Source organism: Gadus morhua, chromosome 4 (assembly GCF_902167405.1).
Source record: "Gadus morhua chromosome 4, gadMor3.0, whole genome shotgun sequence".
NCBI lineage: Eukaryota > Metazoa > Chordata > Actinopteri > Gadiformes > Gadidae > Gadus > Gadus morhua.
Genome location: NC_044051.1, coordinates 2,850,014 through 2,864,117, shown reverse-complemented (window position 1 = coordinate 2,864,117; position 14,104 = coordinate 2,850,014). Strand labels below are relative to the sequence as shown.

Genomic DNA, 14,104 nt, shown 5'->3' with positions numbered 1-14,104 from the left:
ATCGCCTGGCCCCTAACAGAAACAAATCTGGAGTAAATGAAGGACTCCAGAAGGACCCCATAGTCCTCGCGTGTGTGAGTTTGTATGGCTTTCATTAAGGTGTCCGTTTCACTGCCTGGAAGGTTGCCAAAAGATCAGGATAAATGTAATGGGCCTGATGTTAATGTGGTCACATGTGGACTTAAAGTTAATGTAAAAACCACATGTGATTATAAATAATCTTTATTAACTTTTTTTTTTTTTTCAATAAAAAAATACACATGTGTTTATAAATAATCTTTACGAATCTATTATAAATTTTATTAAAAAAAAAAAAAGGAGTTTATTTTAAGCAAAGAAGATTTTTTAAATTACATGTAGCAAATGGGTTCTTTCAAAGGACTCGACACAATTTGCTGCAGGCCGAATAACTAACTGCTAAAGAGCTTCGCTGACTCTCCACGGAACTAGACAAAGACAAATGGGACATAGATGGCTGTGGGAGTTCCCCCCATCAGCCCTAGAAAAAAAACACAATAATAAAAACTGCCTTCCCGATAACACAGATTACCCGAGACACTGAAAAAGCAGCGTCTCCTGGCTACCTGCCAGCATTCTTCCCAGCCAGTATGGCCTGCGGGCATTTTCTGCCCGACGATAGCTCGGAGGCGCATGTGAGATACAACAGTGTCCAACTGCATTACAGTCTGGGGAGATATAACTACACACAGTTAGGGGAAGGTATGTCAGGAATGTAGTGCAGGTTGAATGTAATTGAGACGGATTTTGAGGGTAAGAGTATTTTATTCAGAGATAAGTCGTTTTAATGACTCGCTATAAGAAACATGCTAACGTTAATGGACGGGCCATCCGTTCGCAAGGCTAGCCGAGGAAAAAGGTGGGGAATTAACCTTCTTGGGAGGGTTATACTTCAAATGCACTTGGCACTTATTTAATTCAAACTGCCACTTTGTAATATATATCTACACCGAAGAATTTGCGATGTTTTATTAATGAGGAGAGGGGTTGGAGTGGTTCATTATCTGCTCGTTCGTGTTCAGCTGTCCACGAGACGTTCCCTTTGTGAGACCGGCACTTCCCAGAAAACACCTCCTTTGTTTTGTTTCTTGGTTGCTAGCTGAGTTTGTTTCTAGCCTCTTCGTGCTAGCTACCTGACACCGTCCATCCCACCGTCCCCCTCTCCTAAGAGCCCGGCTCAATGTTGTCAAGATCTGAGGAGCAGATCTGAGCGGGCCAGACGTGACGCTCTCCAGTGATACGTGGGAGTTTTGGGTTGGGTCGGCTCCATTTGTACGGATCTGGAACTGAATGACACGCGATAAAACCGTGCATGGGGAGAGTACAGTACATGTTGGGAAAGAATGTGTCCAACATTGGGGCCCATTACATTTGACAGAGTCAGGCCAAGCTTTTGAACATTGTAAACATTCTAGATGCACCTGCTCTGTTTGAGCATAGTGTAAAGCTAGCCTAAGGCTTGATTCGTCCACAAAGGCGTGAGGGTCCAGTCTGCATGGCCTCAAAGGTGTCATGGAAAGACATAACCGGGAAAGGTGGTACCGCATGGCAACAAGCTGGCTAGCCGCAGCTCCGCGTCCACATAGTAAGACAAGTAGCCACGCTGGTCTTTACATTTGATGCAATTTCGGCCGTTGACACGTCAAGTATAAAACCAGCCGGACTGTGGACTTTTCCTGGATTGTAGTCCACCTCTCCCCGACCAAAATTGTTTTTTTTTGTCTTTGCATATTGATTTTGTTTGTTGTGTTTGCTTATCTACCGTTGGCGTATAAAAACTCAATACATGAATCGAGTCCAGACAACTCAGAACCCATTGTGGTCAGAAGAATGTGTGGCAGGACCCAGTGGGATCTGAAGTGCCACATTCCAAGGGCCAACCTTGCCAACGATAGGGGCTGAGGCCAAAAACACGAATATAAGTGGTTTACAGTGGTGGGAAACTCCGGTCTTTTCATGTTGGCTGACTTCCTGGAAGCTTTGGGATGGTTTCCCCGCCCTGACAGGTTAGCTACGCACGCACTTGTTAGTGAACACCCCCTGGTCCCTTTACATTTACAGTAACACAGCCGTTAAAGCGTGTAAATGTTGAACATCACACCTGAAGCAGCTCACCAGCTGTCAGTTGGTACGACAAACAAGTAATTATATCGTAACTGTAGGAGAACATTTTATAAAATGCCGTGACTTAGGGCTCTTTTCTTTTGTCCGTATTCGATTTCTTCAGTGCTGAAAAAACTTGTTCTGGAACAAGCGAATTTCTCCAACAACAATGAAAAGGTTGGATGGTATTTTTTAAAGATAGAAATTGACCAGCCTTATTTCCTCGCATCTTTGTGTTAAAGAATCGTTTTTTAAGAATACAATAACATGAGATGTATGCTCTATTCTATTTCCTTACCATTTTTTTCCACCAAGGACAATAAATAAGCCTTACCTTAATATTTTCAAATAAACAGCGCTGTTTACAAAAGAAAACAAAAGGTTTGTATCTCACCTCAAGTCCATTGACTTGTTAATGATTGGCCTAACTTAACACCTGAATAACGTTCTGCCTCAGCGACTTGGAAGGCTACACTGTGAACACTACTGGAACTGGTTTGGCGTCCCCGAACTAAGAAGATTGCTGGATACATTAAAAGCATGTAATACACTGGTTTTCCTCTCAGATAGCCCCGGGTTTCGGTGCAGGATGAATGAGTTACATTTGAGTACCAGGAAGTCTTTGTAAAGTTGCTGGTCTGATGGGGATGAGGCATCCAACCTCAAATGTCACACCACTCACTCACCTGTCACCACAACTCCACCCTTTGTTGTTCTAGCACTCCACCTCCCCTGCTCATCACTCTCACCCGTCCCTCGTTAGGCACTAATCACCGTAGACTCAGCTGCTCTCAGGCAGAGTGGTTTTCACCCCGACCAACGGCATCATGTTGTTTCTGCTTCGTGTTTGCATCGACCGTCCGGCTTTGTAAATAGACACGGTATGTAAATATTAAATGGACCGTATTTACATAGCGCGAGAGAGAGAGAGAGAGAGAGAGAGAGAGTGAGAGAGAGAGAGAGGGAGAGAGACAGAGGGAAAGAGAGGGAGAGAGAGAGTGAGACCCTTTTTATGTATCAATGTATTATGAATGTATCACAATTCAAAACTGTGTGTGTCAAAACACAATTCAAAACGCGCTTTGGGTGGCCACATTTTGTTACCAGTGGCCACCCAAAGCGCGCCACAATATTGCCTCACATTCACACACTCATTCACCCATTAACACACCGACGGAGGCGTCAGCCATGCAAGGCGACATTCAGCTCGTCGTGAGCGGTTCGGGTGAGATGTCTTGCTCAGGGACACCTCGACACTCACCTAGGAGGAGCCGGGGATCGAACTAGCAACCTTGCGGATACCAGCCAACTACCGCTCTACCTCCTGAGCTACTTGCCGCCCGATGTCGTATCATACTGTATGGGGCACACTGGTCTGGTGTTGGTGCGTGTCGCTCTTGGTCAGGGCAGAACGCCAGCCCCTTAAAGTCTACAGCTTTGTCTACTGTCTGTAGGTTTTATTAGCGTCCTGCTAAAGCCAGATAGGCCATGCCTGCTACTGCTAACGGGAAACACCCATAGAGCAAGCGGTGAAATACACCGGTGGTTAATTTGACAAGTGGCACACGGTTGTTTCTGGAATGAGCGAAGAAGTGTTGTTGAGAATCACACTAGCGAGATATATCACGGCGCAACATGAAGTCACAATGTTAGACGATGATGCTATCGGATCTGTTAATGAGGTGAGGATAGCACAGAAACCTATTTTTAGCAATAAGTCAACTTAACCCGAAACGTGAATGCCATTCTTAAATGTAATCCATTATTCATCAATGATGCAATGCATTGAACATTCCATAACTCCAGTCCAGTCAACAACTATGGTTTTTAATACAAACAGCCTGAAAATGTAAAATCTACTTTTAAACCAGGATTGCCATCATAGTGAACGCTAATGGAAGCGAACCGGACGTCAAAGTGGTGGATGAATTGGGACTGCAGGTGCAGCAGTTTCTCATTCCCTTAATCACCGTCCCTCGCATGGAGCCGAAACGGGCCCCAAATGAGAGTTCGGAGAAGCCTGTCTCTTCATCCACGTCCCCGTACCTCCAAAACACATTCTTCCCAGTAACTTCCATCTCCGATAGACCTGGACCTTTGAAGTCGGCGCACAGTCCCAGGCTAAATACACACCGACGATTGCAATCCAATAATTGGGTGTAATCACCGTAAAGAAAAAAAACGTGAGGGCTCCGATAGATCAGGCCCAAACGCTTTTTTCCGACGTGCGGTCCCGTTTGAACCCCGACCGCTCCGATCAAGGCTTCTCCGGACGACGTTCCCAGATGAAAGCAGACGGACAAGACAAAGTCCTCGCTGTGTGCGGACGTCCAATCGTCCCCCCGGTTGCTGGACTGTAAACGCCCCAAATTGTCCGTAATTACAGGAAGGAAAAATCAATGCCGACTTGGTTTTATTTTTTCTTCCAAGTTTTTCGGCCCGCAGACTTACCTCGTATCCTGGACGGGGGGACGGGGACGAGGGGACGGGGGGCATTAGCCTGTCAGAACCCATTGTGTGTGTTATAAGAACCCCAGGACTCACAATGCGGTCACTGTTCTCAGGTTCCTCATGCTCCCTGCTGTGAGACCACTTGAGCTGATCGTCACCTGTAGAGGGGGATGGAGGGTAAAGGTGTACAGGTACATGTTTGTGTACAGGCCTAGAGTCTGTGAGGAGTTCTGGAAAGAGACTTACCGTCCGTTGATATAGACAGTGTAGTGAGAATTTATGCAAAATGCAAGTTAGTGTAAAAATTAGGTTTGTATGTACATGGGTTCACTGCTTAATCACACACACACACACACACACACACACACACACACACACACACACACACACACACACACACACACACACACACACACACACACACACACACACACACACACACACACACACACACACACACACACACACACACACACACACACACACACACACACACACACACACACCAGAAAACTCATTGAAGATCAGAGCGCAGCCAACCCCCCGCTCTCATAACACGTTGTGCAGGCCTCACTCGCTGCCTTCTCCCCCTTTAAAAAAAGAATACCGACCCAGCGCCCGGGCCGTAAGCCAGCGCATGAACACAACATCTGCGCGGGGGACACCTGGATTCACTGAAGGGTATATGGACCCACATGCTCGTTCACTTTCCCACTTTTAATATTCCCCACCATTAAAACACGGGCGCGCGGGCTCCCGTAGTGGCGACGACCACCACCATGCGGTCACGCGCCCACTGGAGCGAAGCAGCGATAAGACGGTTGATCCGCGCGGGTTCACACAGAATGCTGTCAAACGGCGACCAAGGCGTCCTCGCCGCGTGATGTGACACGTTTCTGCATCACCTGCTGGGAGGTGATTCTGATCGGGCGTAATCGAGGGTAGCGTACACGCTGTCGAGTGCTGCCGAGTGCTGCAGGTGTTGTTGCACGAGGGCGTGAATGGTGATAGAAGCCTGCTTTGATGTAAAAAAAAAAAAAAAGGAAAAACGGATTATGTAGGCTAGTAGGACGACATGATGGGGTTTGGGTGACAAGGTCACGAGGGTGATCCTCACGGTCACGGCTGAGTTGGAGTGATGATGTGTACACATATGTAGGGTGGAGTTGGAAGGCAAAACGTTTTCATTATTTTGGGAACATGCATTGAGCATAGAATGTGTGGTTAGAAATCTCACCCCCCCCCCCCCCCCCCCCCCAGACAGACAGACAGACAGACAGACAGACAGACAGACAGACAGACAGACAGACAGACAGACAGACAGACAGACAGACAGACAGACAGACAGACAGACAGACAGACAGACAGACAGACACGCAGTGTGAGACAGACACGCAGTGTGAGACAGACATTCGTGTATCTCATATAATGGAACTTTATTGCCACCTTGTGGTGTAAAAGCTACATTGTATTTTAATTTAGTTAATTATTAAAGGTAGGCCTATATTGATACAGGCATCGAACACCTGAGAGATTCAGGAGTTCAGAAACTAAGGCATAGATATTCATAAATCTGTTATTCAATCAACATTGCAAAACATGTGCATTGTAGTTATGGTTAGGCTATTATTAAGTTATTGTGACGGTGCGTCCCCGTCATATTATTTTATTCACTCCTATATTTAGCAGATTAATTAGGCTATTAGTTATTCAATATAAAGGTGTGTATCAATATTGATCTGTTAGCCAACTAACATTATCCATAGCCAGCTGAGATGTTTATTCTCCTCAATGTATTCTTGATATAAAGCAAAGATCTTCCATAAAGGATTTCTCACTCACATTTGTTTGTCTTTATCTTTATTGTCTACATACAGCCAAGATCCTAGAGCCAGTCCAATAAAACAGGAACAAAAAATGTAAAGTAATCTCATCTACATAAAATCACGTCCTCAGGTTACTACCTACAGGTTAATGAGCTTTCAGGAAGTCCAACCGCACTCATACACACACTGCCGTACCAGGAAGTTGACTCACAAACGGCCGCTTGTCTGTTCAGATCTGCGCTGTACTGTACGACGCGGCTTCAAAAACAACCTCTCGGCGTCGATTTGTTGACCTTTTGAAGCGGGGATCGGACGTCAAATGGATCGAAAGGGCGCACAATGGGATTAACGAGGCGCTCCCCGTCCAACAGTAACTATGCGGCGGTATCTCGTCCTGATTTTCCTCCACGCTTCTCTCGGTTTGCGGATCGTCCCCGGGTCGTCCTCTGACTGTTCTCAACAGGTAGGGCCTGAATGTAAAATTAATAATATACCAGCCCTCTTAGCCTATACGTCTACATACATATGTGTAGGTGTGTAGTAGCCTAGTAGTGACTGTGGCCCTATTCATTGATGAATAAACAATTTATTATCATCAAAACATGATAATAAAAAAATATCATGTAGAAATTGTCCTGTAACAATATGGCCTTTGTGTTTGTTTATTTCGCAGGGTTTGGGATGTAAAGTCCACATAAGTGAGTTTTAACGTGTTCACACTTGTCATTTCCACTCGCACCGCGTTGTTTGATTGACAGGCTCCATTATTGTATGTAGCCTACTGTGGGTATGCCTGTTGTCGGATCTGAATATTAAACAGCCTTTACCGTCGTCGTGTTGTGTTTTCGTTTAGATAACTGCATTGGCAGACGTCTGTCCGATAGGACCGAGTACATCCCCGCGGCCCCAGAGGGACTCGACGCCCGCTGGGAGACGCGAGAGGACGAGAAGGGGAACGTGTTCCCGGTCGTCCACGCGAGGTGGAACATGGTGGACGACGGTAAGCCTGGCTCACCATGTGTCCCTGGGACCACGTCGATGGGGGGGGGGGGGGGGCTCACATTAAGGAGAAGAATGATCAGACTCTGAGAAGTTGAACTCGCACCTCTCTTCTGCCGCCACGCAGGGAGCATAAGTTTCCTGAACGGAACGGAGCTCCACGTCCTGGTGAGGGACACCAACCAGGACCTCTGCGTTCGATACTCCTTCTCCCAGCGGTTAACCTCCAGGAACCCAGATGGAGAGAAGGTAAGGGGGGGGATGGAGAGAGAGAGAGAGAGAGAGAGAGAGAGAGAGAGAGAGAGAGAGAGATTACACACTCACATTGTTTTATCTCTTCTTCTAGTGGTCTTTTTCAGTCTCTACCGTCATGGTGGACCCCGGCCAGACGTATCTGGTCTCGGTCTTCAACATCCCCAAACCGGAGCCCCTTCACAGCAGTTACAACGTCCACAAGGAGATCACTGTCCCAGGTAGGACATGCCTATATATGGTCACAGCACTTCCTGTTTGTTGTATTTGTTATTACGCTCACGATTCGTTGGTTTCTTAGGTTGCCAAGATCCCGTATTAAAGAAGAGCACGTTCTGTGTTGAGCGCGGTGAGTGAAACCCGATCACCGCACACTTCATTAATAATCCTGTTGTCGGTTTAGGGTTATGTGATTGGTCCATGTATGGGTCCATACAGGAAGCCTTTGGAGCCCCAACGTGACCAAGGTGTTTGACGCGAACACGCTGTCTGTGGGCTTCAGCACTGACAGACTGGCCGAAAAATACAGTGTGATCGCCTGGTGTGAAGGGAGGTATCAACGACAGATCGCCTACATGGTAGAGTACCCTGATTATTTATTTTCTTATTTATTTCAAGGTTTTATCCTTTTTTATTGTAAAGTGAGTAAGACAGGACGGTATGGGAGAGAGAGAGGGGAAGACATGCAGGAAAGGTCCACGGGCAGAAACCGAACCCGGGTCGCTGCTAAGGACTGGGCCTTAAAGGTGAACTTATTATTCCACCATACACCTAGGTGGACACGCCCACTTGTGATGTCAGAAGAGGCCGATTTTCAAAACGCCTTGTAGCGGCTAACCACACTCCCACCTGGTGGTGTAATAGGTCACCTTTAAGGGTACCCACTCTAGCCAGTGAACCAGCGGGGCGCCCAAAGTCCCCTTCTCTTGTCTGTGGAATCTGTGCGTCAGCGACTTGAGTGTAATGCCCCCTTTTGATGCCCTTCTGCTAATTCTGTGCGGTACAATGTGGTACATCAAAGCCTGATGTGTTTCCTCCCTGCGTAACATGAGAGAAAACAACGCCGTACACCCGAAAAACGATGTTTCTGAGTTTTGTACCGTTTAGCCGCGCCTGGTGTGCCCCAGTTTTCTGTAGAACACAGGATGCCTCGCAGGAAATTACCTTGGTGTTTTATGGTCGTCTTTATCTTCTCTGCTCTCTCTATGTCTCTCTCACACACGCTCACTCAGTCTCTCAGTCACTCACACACACACACACACCAGATCTTTATTGATATCCAAAACAATAGAAGAGAAAGTATTTTCTCTTATAGCCTCTCTGGCAATGTAAACATAAATGTGACTCGGATTAGCGTCATGTAACAATCATAATATTAGACTTGTGATGGTGTTTATGGTTTGCACTTCGGGTTGGATGGTTGGTTTTGTCGAACCAGTTCTACCAGCCCGTCCACGGTTTGGCCAACAATGCTCTGCGTAAATCATTGAGAATACGTACCCAAAACATTAGTGTTAGGATTGTGTTTGTACACAAGCCGGTTCATTGTGTTCTCAGTAAGATAGTAATCTTGGGTCTCCAGCTTTTTTATCCAAAGCGGGCTCATGTCAAGTGTTTGTGTACAGGCTGAGATCTCAAAGGGCCACACATTATCCCCTAACCTGAAGTTCTCCGAAGGCCAATGAAAAACCAAACCAGTGGTGGAAGAAACCACCAGAGAGCAAATCAACAGCCCTCTCTCCTTGCAACTGATGCCAAATTAGATGGATCCATCGCAGCCTTTTACTACGCTTCAATGTCATCGTGAAAAAGCCTTTCTGTCGAATGAAAAGAGGGTTGAGCTGTGTGGGGATTTGAACACATGGGATCACAGAGAGATGGATGGTGAGCAGGTCCATATGTGCTCCGCTCTGTCCTTTTCGGCTGGGCCACGTTGTAGTTAGGTTCAACTAAGGTCCCAAAAGATGTGTGGCATAAGATAAAACGTACAGGAGCTGGTTTCACAGTCGGATGAACCAAACGGTCAGCGAATAGCTACAGTTGGAACTGGGTAATGTGGTGTTGTAGTGAACCCAACCGCCACGTCAGACGAGTTTAACTGAAAATGTTCAGGGTCACCCAGCGAATATATTTCAGCAGTAAGCTCCTTTAAGGTCATGCACGTTGGGGTGGGTGTGGCCGGTACATAACCCAGTCCCGTATTTGTGTTTCTTTACAGAACAAAATGGCGTCGTTGAATGTGATGTTTAATATGAAGGACTGGCCTCTGAGCTGCTGCCAGATGACTGTAGAGGTAACATCTGAAACCAACTGAAGAACCTGATCGACGAATCAAACATTCATCTCTGTAATAATAATAATAACAATAATAAGACAATAACAGATTGCGTGAAAGCAGTTTCTGCGTTTTGGTATCCCGTTTGCCCTTTCTTAATGGCAGAAAGCACCATTTTTTTTTTTATTGATTAAACGGACTAAAATCTTAAAAATCTGTATTGTTAATTTTGTGAATATGTTTTACAGATACAGCCCTACTTCCCAGAATGTTGGAACGACTGCGGCAGGCGAAGAAAGAACTTCTCTATCTGTGGAGGTATCAGTGACCTAACTACTACAGCCATAGACATACTGGTCAAATCTGTGTGGGTAACTGGTAACAACTGTGTTGTCACTACACCTCTGTTCATGTTTTACAGTGAAACCCACCTCTTCCCCTGTGCCGTTTGCTCCCTACTCATGGATTGGATTCGGGTTGATCTTCCTGTGTGTGGTGATAGCATGCATATGTATATATGTCATCCGAAAGCCTAAAAAATGTGGGTCAAATGTTGTGCTTGTTATTTATACATGTATTCTTTTTACTCTTGATTCAAAAGCATTTCCACTTTGGTTATTTATTTTGGTTAGAACACACTTTTAAAAGTCACATATTAAACCACCAGGTGTGAGTGTGATTAGTCTTAATAAGCCATTTTGAAAATCTGCCTCTTCTGACATCAGAAGTGGGTGTGTCCACCGAAGATGTGTGCTGGATAGATCAGTCTACCAGCCTACCCAGCGGACTGTAGCAAACCTTGCTCATCTATCCGTCATACATCTAGGTAGACACGCCCATTTGTGGAAGAGGACGAATTTCAAAACGACTTGTAACGTCCAATCACACTCACACCTGGTGGCATAACATGTTACCCTTTAAGACACTCATAACTGCACAGAATACTGTACTCAACCTGCACTTCGGTATTTAATGCTTATTTTGCACTGGTTGGATGTCAAGTGCATTTCATTGGCTCTGTACCTGTCCTCTGCTTAATGACAATCAAGTTGATCTCATCTCATACCACCATGTCATTCGTCCCGTCCCCCTTCGGCAGTCGATCCCAGAGACGTCCATCTCACCTCCCGACCGATCGAAGAGGAGCGACTCCGGCTGGACTTACAGCCCCCCAAGCTGCTGGTCATCTACTCCCAGGACCACCCGCTGTACCGCGCCGTGGTCCTGAACCTCTGCGCCTTCCTCAAGTCCAAGTGCGGCACGGACGTCCTGGTGGACCTGCTGGATGCCACCATGGTGGGCACGGTGGGCACCACGCGCTGGCTGGAGTGGCAGCGGCGGCAGCTGCGGCACCCCCTGGACAAGATCCTGATCCTGTGCTCGCGGGGGGTGCAGGCCAAGTGGAGGGCCATGTGTGGCGAGGAGCGGGTGCTGCTGCGGGAGGACGTGCTCTCGCCCAACGACGACATGCTGGTGCCCTTCCTCAACCTGTTCCTGCCCAACATGCACCAGCCCGCCGCGCTGGGGAAGTACATCGTGGCGTACTTTGAGGACGTCAGCGACGAGCGCGACGTGCCGTCCGTCTTTGACATCGCCGTCAAGTACCGGCTGATGAAGCACTTCGAGGAGCTGTACTTCCGCGTCCTGGAGATGGAGAAGTACCAGCCGGGCCGCGTCAACCACATCGAGGGCATCGGCAAGGAGGAGTACTTCACCTGTCCGTCTGGCCGGGCCCTGAGGGACGCCATCCGGACCTTCAAGGCCTTCCAGACGGAGAACCCGGATTGGTTTGAGGCGCAATGCGTCGCCAGCGAGGAGGACGCGGTGGCTCGGCAGAACCTGCTCAACCGGCTCCCGGACATCCCTCCGGTCCTGGAGTGCGTCCCTCTGATCCGCGATGGGACCCCCGTCTACATCAACGAGGCGGTGGTGCAGAGCGCCACCTCGGTGTACGTGCTGACGCCCGAGCTGAACAACCACAACGGCGGCCTCCCCTCCGTGGCGGCGGTGGAGCCGAGGGTCAACCCCCCGTCCCTGGATCCGTACCGGGTGAACGCGCCGCTGGTCAATCGGCCCCATGGCGTCGTGAGGCAGCAGTGTCCGCACGGCCGCGACACAGAGGAGGGCCGCATGCTCCTGGCCGTGCCGTCGCTCAACCAGCCGCCGCTACAGGTCTGTCGGCAGTGGCTCAGCGTCCGGCAAGACACCGCTGGTCGCAGCCCTGTTGAGGACGATGAGGAAGAGGACGAGGAGCAGGAGGACGAGGAGGAGGAGGAGTACAAGGAGCAGGAGGAGGGAACCCTGATCTCATGCCCCGGCCCTGGGACAGGTCAAGGTCCAACAGAACCTCAGTACCCGTCCCGCTCAGACATTGAGAACCTGCGGCAGCTTCAGCTGCTGCTTGGAGGGTCCCATCCCGTCGAGGTAGGGGAGAATGAGCTTCTTTTGGGGCCCTCTACCAAGGGCCCCAGCACGGGCTCCGATCAAGGCTACATCTCCAAGGAGCCTTCCCGGCGGAGCCGGCCAGAACCAGAGACTGATCCGCTGGTAGCTCTGGCAAGGCTGCAGCAGGAGCTGTTTCATACTGCGCTCACATAGATAATAATGATAAAAGGACTGCTTTTATATTGCGCTTTTATCCAAAGTGCTTTACAATATTACCTGACATTCACCCGTTCATGTACACATTCACACACCGACGGCGGAGTCAACCAGGCAAGGCGACAGCCAGCTCGTCAGGAAGAGTCAGAGTGACGTGTCTCGCTCAGTGACGCCTCGACACCGAGCAAGGAGGGGCCGGGTATCGAACTAGCAACCTTGCGGTTACCAGCCGACCCGCTCTACCTCCTGAGCTACTGCTGCCCAGATAGTAAACACTTGTATTATTGACCCACCCCCCCCCTTTATTTTCTGGCGGATCTTGGCCGCAGGAAATAAAAAGCACTCAATTCAACGGGGTGCTATCTCTCGAGATTTATTGACGTTTTTTTCAACCACATAAATACTCTGTTGTACAATCTACAGTACATACAATTGGTCATATCAATATTGATAACACACATTGTACAGGTAGAATGTTTGATTTCTGTGAACCCCCTCGGATAATGAGTCATTGACCTGGAAGTGATTTAGGGTCAAATGAGAGCTAAGAGTGTATCTTAAATTAGCGACAACTCCGCATGCACCATTTTGTGGTTTGTTGTGAAATGTTGAAACCCAACCTGTGTGAACTTATTCAGCCTTTCTTTATTTATCCTCTTTTGCTAAGCCGAGTGGGTAATGACCCATTAAGTACGAACCGTACGCCTTTTGAAACAATTGTCGTGATTTAAATGTATGGTTGATCTAGCGCAGCGCAGGTCTGCTACGGTTTAAAAACTGCAGTCGGGAAAGAAAACAGTTGAAAAGCAGAGATTTAAAAATGGCATAGCATGCTGCCGACACTTATGATGCTATCAATAAGACATGGTTTAAAGAAGGGTCAAACTTTCTTGAGTCACCAAGCACTTAACTCTCGCCTCTAGAAACAGCGACATCTCTGCTTAACCATTGCTAATTCAATTTCATTGTTATATCTTGTAATGGAGGGGATTTCGCCGGGGAATACAGAATACAAAATACAAACGACTGAGACACCAAGTGTCTGAGTACCTGTTGTGTTTGATACCGTGTCTTGCACTGTTCATGAGATTTGGTTTGAGTATTTGGTAACTCTTTAACAACTTTGGCATGTGACCGGTGACAAGAAAAACACAAAAAGACAACTCTCAGTGTAGTCATCTTGCTATATCAAGTCAAGTCCAGAACCGATTGTGAACTAACACCATACAGAATGTGACTAATAACACACAGCGGTATAAGTATCTAACGTGATTCAGAAGGCAGAAGCAGGGGGTGTAGTTCATGATTCCTCAACTGTTGGTCAATGCTAAATTATGCAATTAACCCAGTTAAAGTTTCATAAAACTTTCTGTGACTGAATAGAACGGTAATAATAAAGAAATAGATCGATCGATTGCACAATATCGAATGTATTTGACATGTATTTTTGTATTTAAACCTGCATTATGCAAGTGTGTCCCTTAAGGGAGAGGGGGAGATGAACCAGAATAAAATGATGAGAAAAATTCTTGATATATTGAATCTTGGATGCGTTTTATATTAGATAGCTTGAGGGAGT

At 47.4% G+C, this 14,104-nt stretch overlaps 1 protein-coding gene across 1 annotated transcript; it reads left to right on the top strand.

Annotated features, from left to right (window-relative positions):
* Positions 1 to 6,578: 6,578 nt before the first annotated feature.
* Positions 6,579 to 14,067, top strand: il17ra1a (interleukin 17 receptor A1a). The gene is made up of 11 exons (XM_030353159.1): positions 6,579 to 6,861; positions 7,072 to 7,096; positions 7,252 to 7,398; positions 7,525 to 7,646; positions 7,744 to 7,870; positions 7,951 to 7,998; positions 8,088 to 8,227; positions 9,868 to 9,942; positions 10,173 to 10,242; positions 10,346 to 10,465; positions 11,024 to 14,067. Exons 1-11 carry the CDS (start codon positions 6,775 to 6,777, stop codon positions 12,520 to 12,522), a joined length of 2,460 nt encoding a protein of 819 aa, XP_030209019.1. The 5' UTR covers positions 6,579 to 6,774; the 3' UTR covers positions 12,523 to 14,067.
* The last annotated feature ends 37 nt before the right edge of the window (positions 14,068 to 14,104 follow it).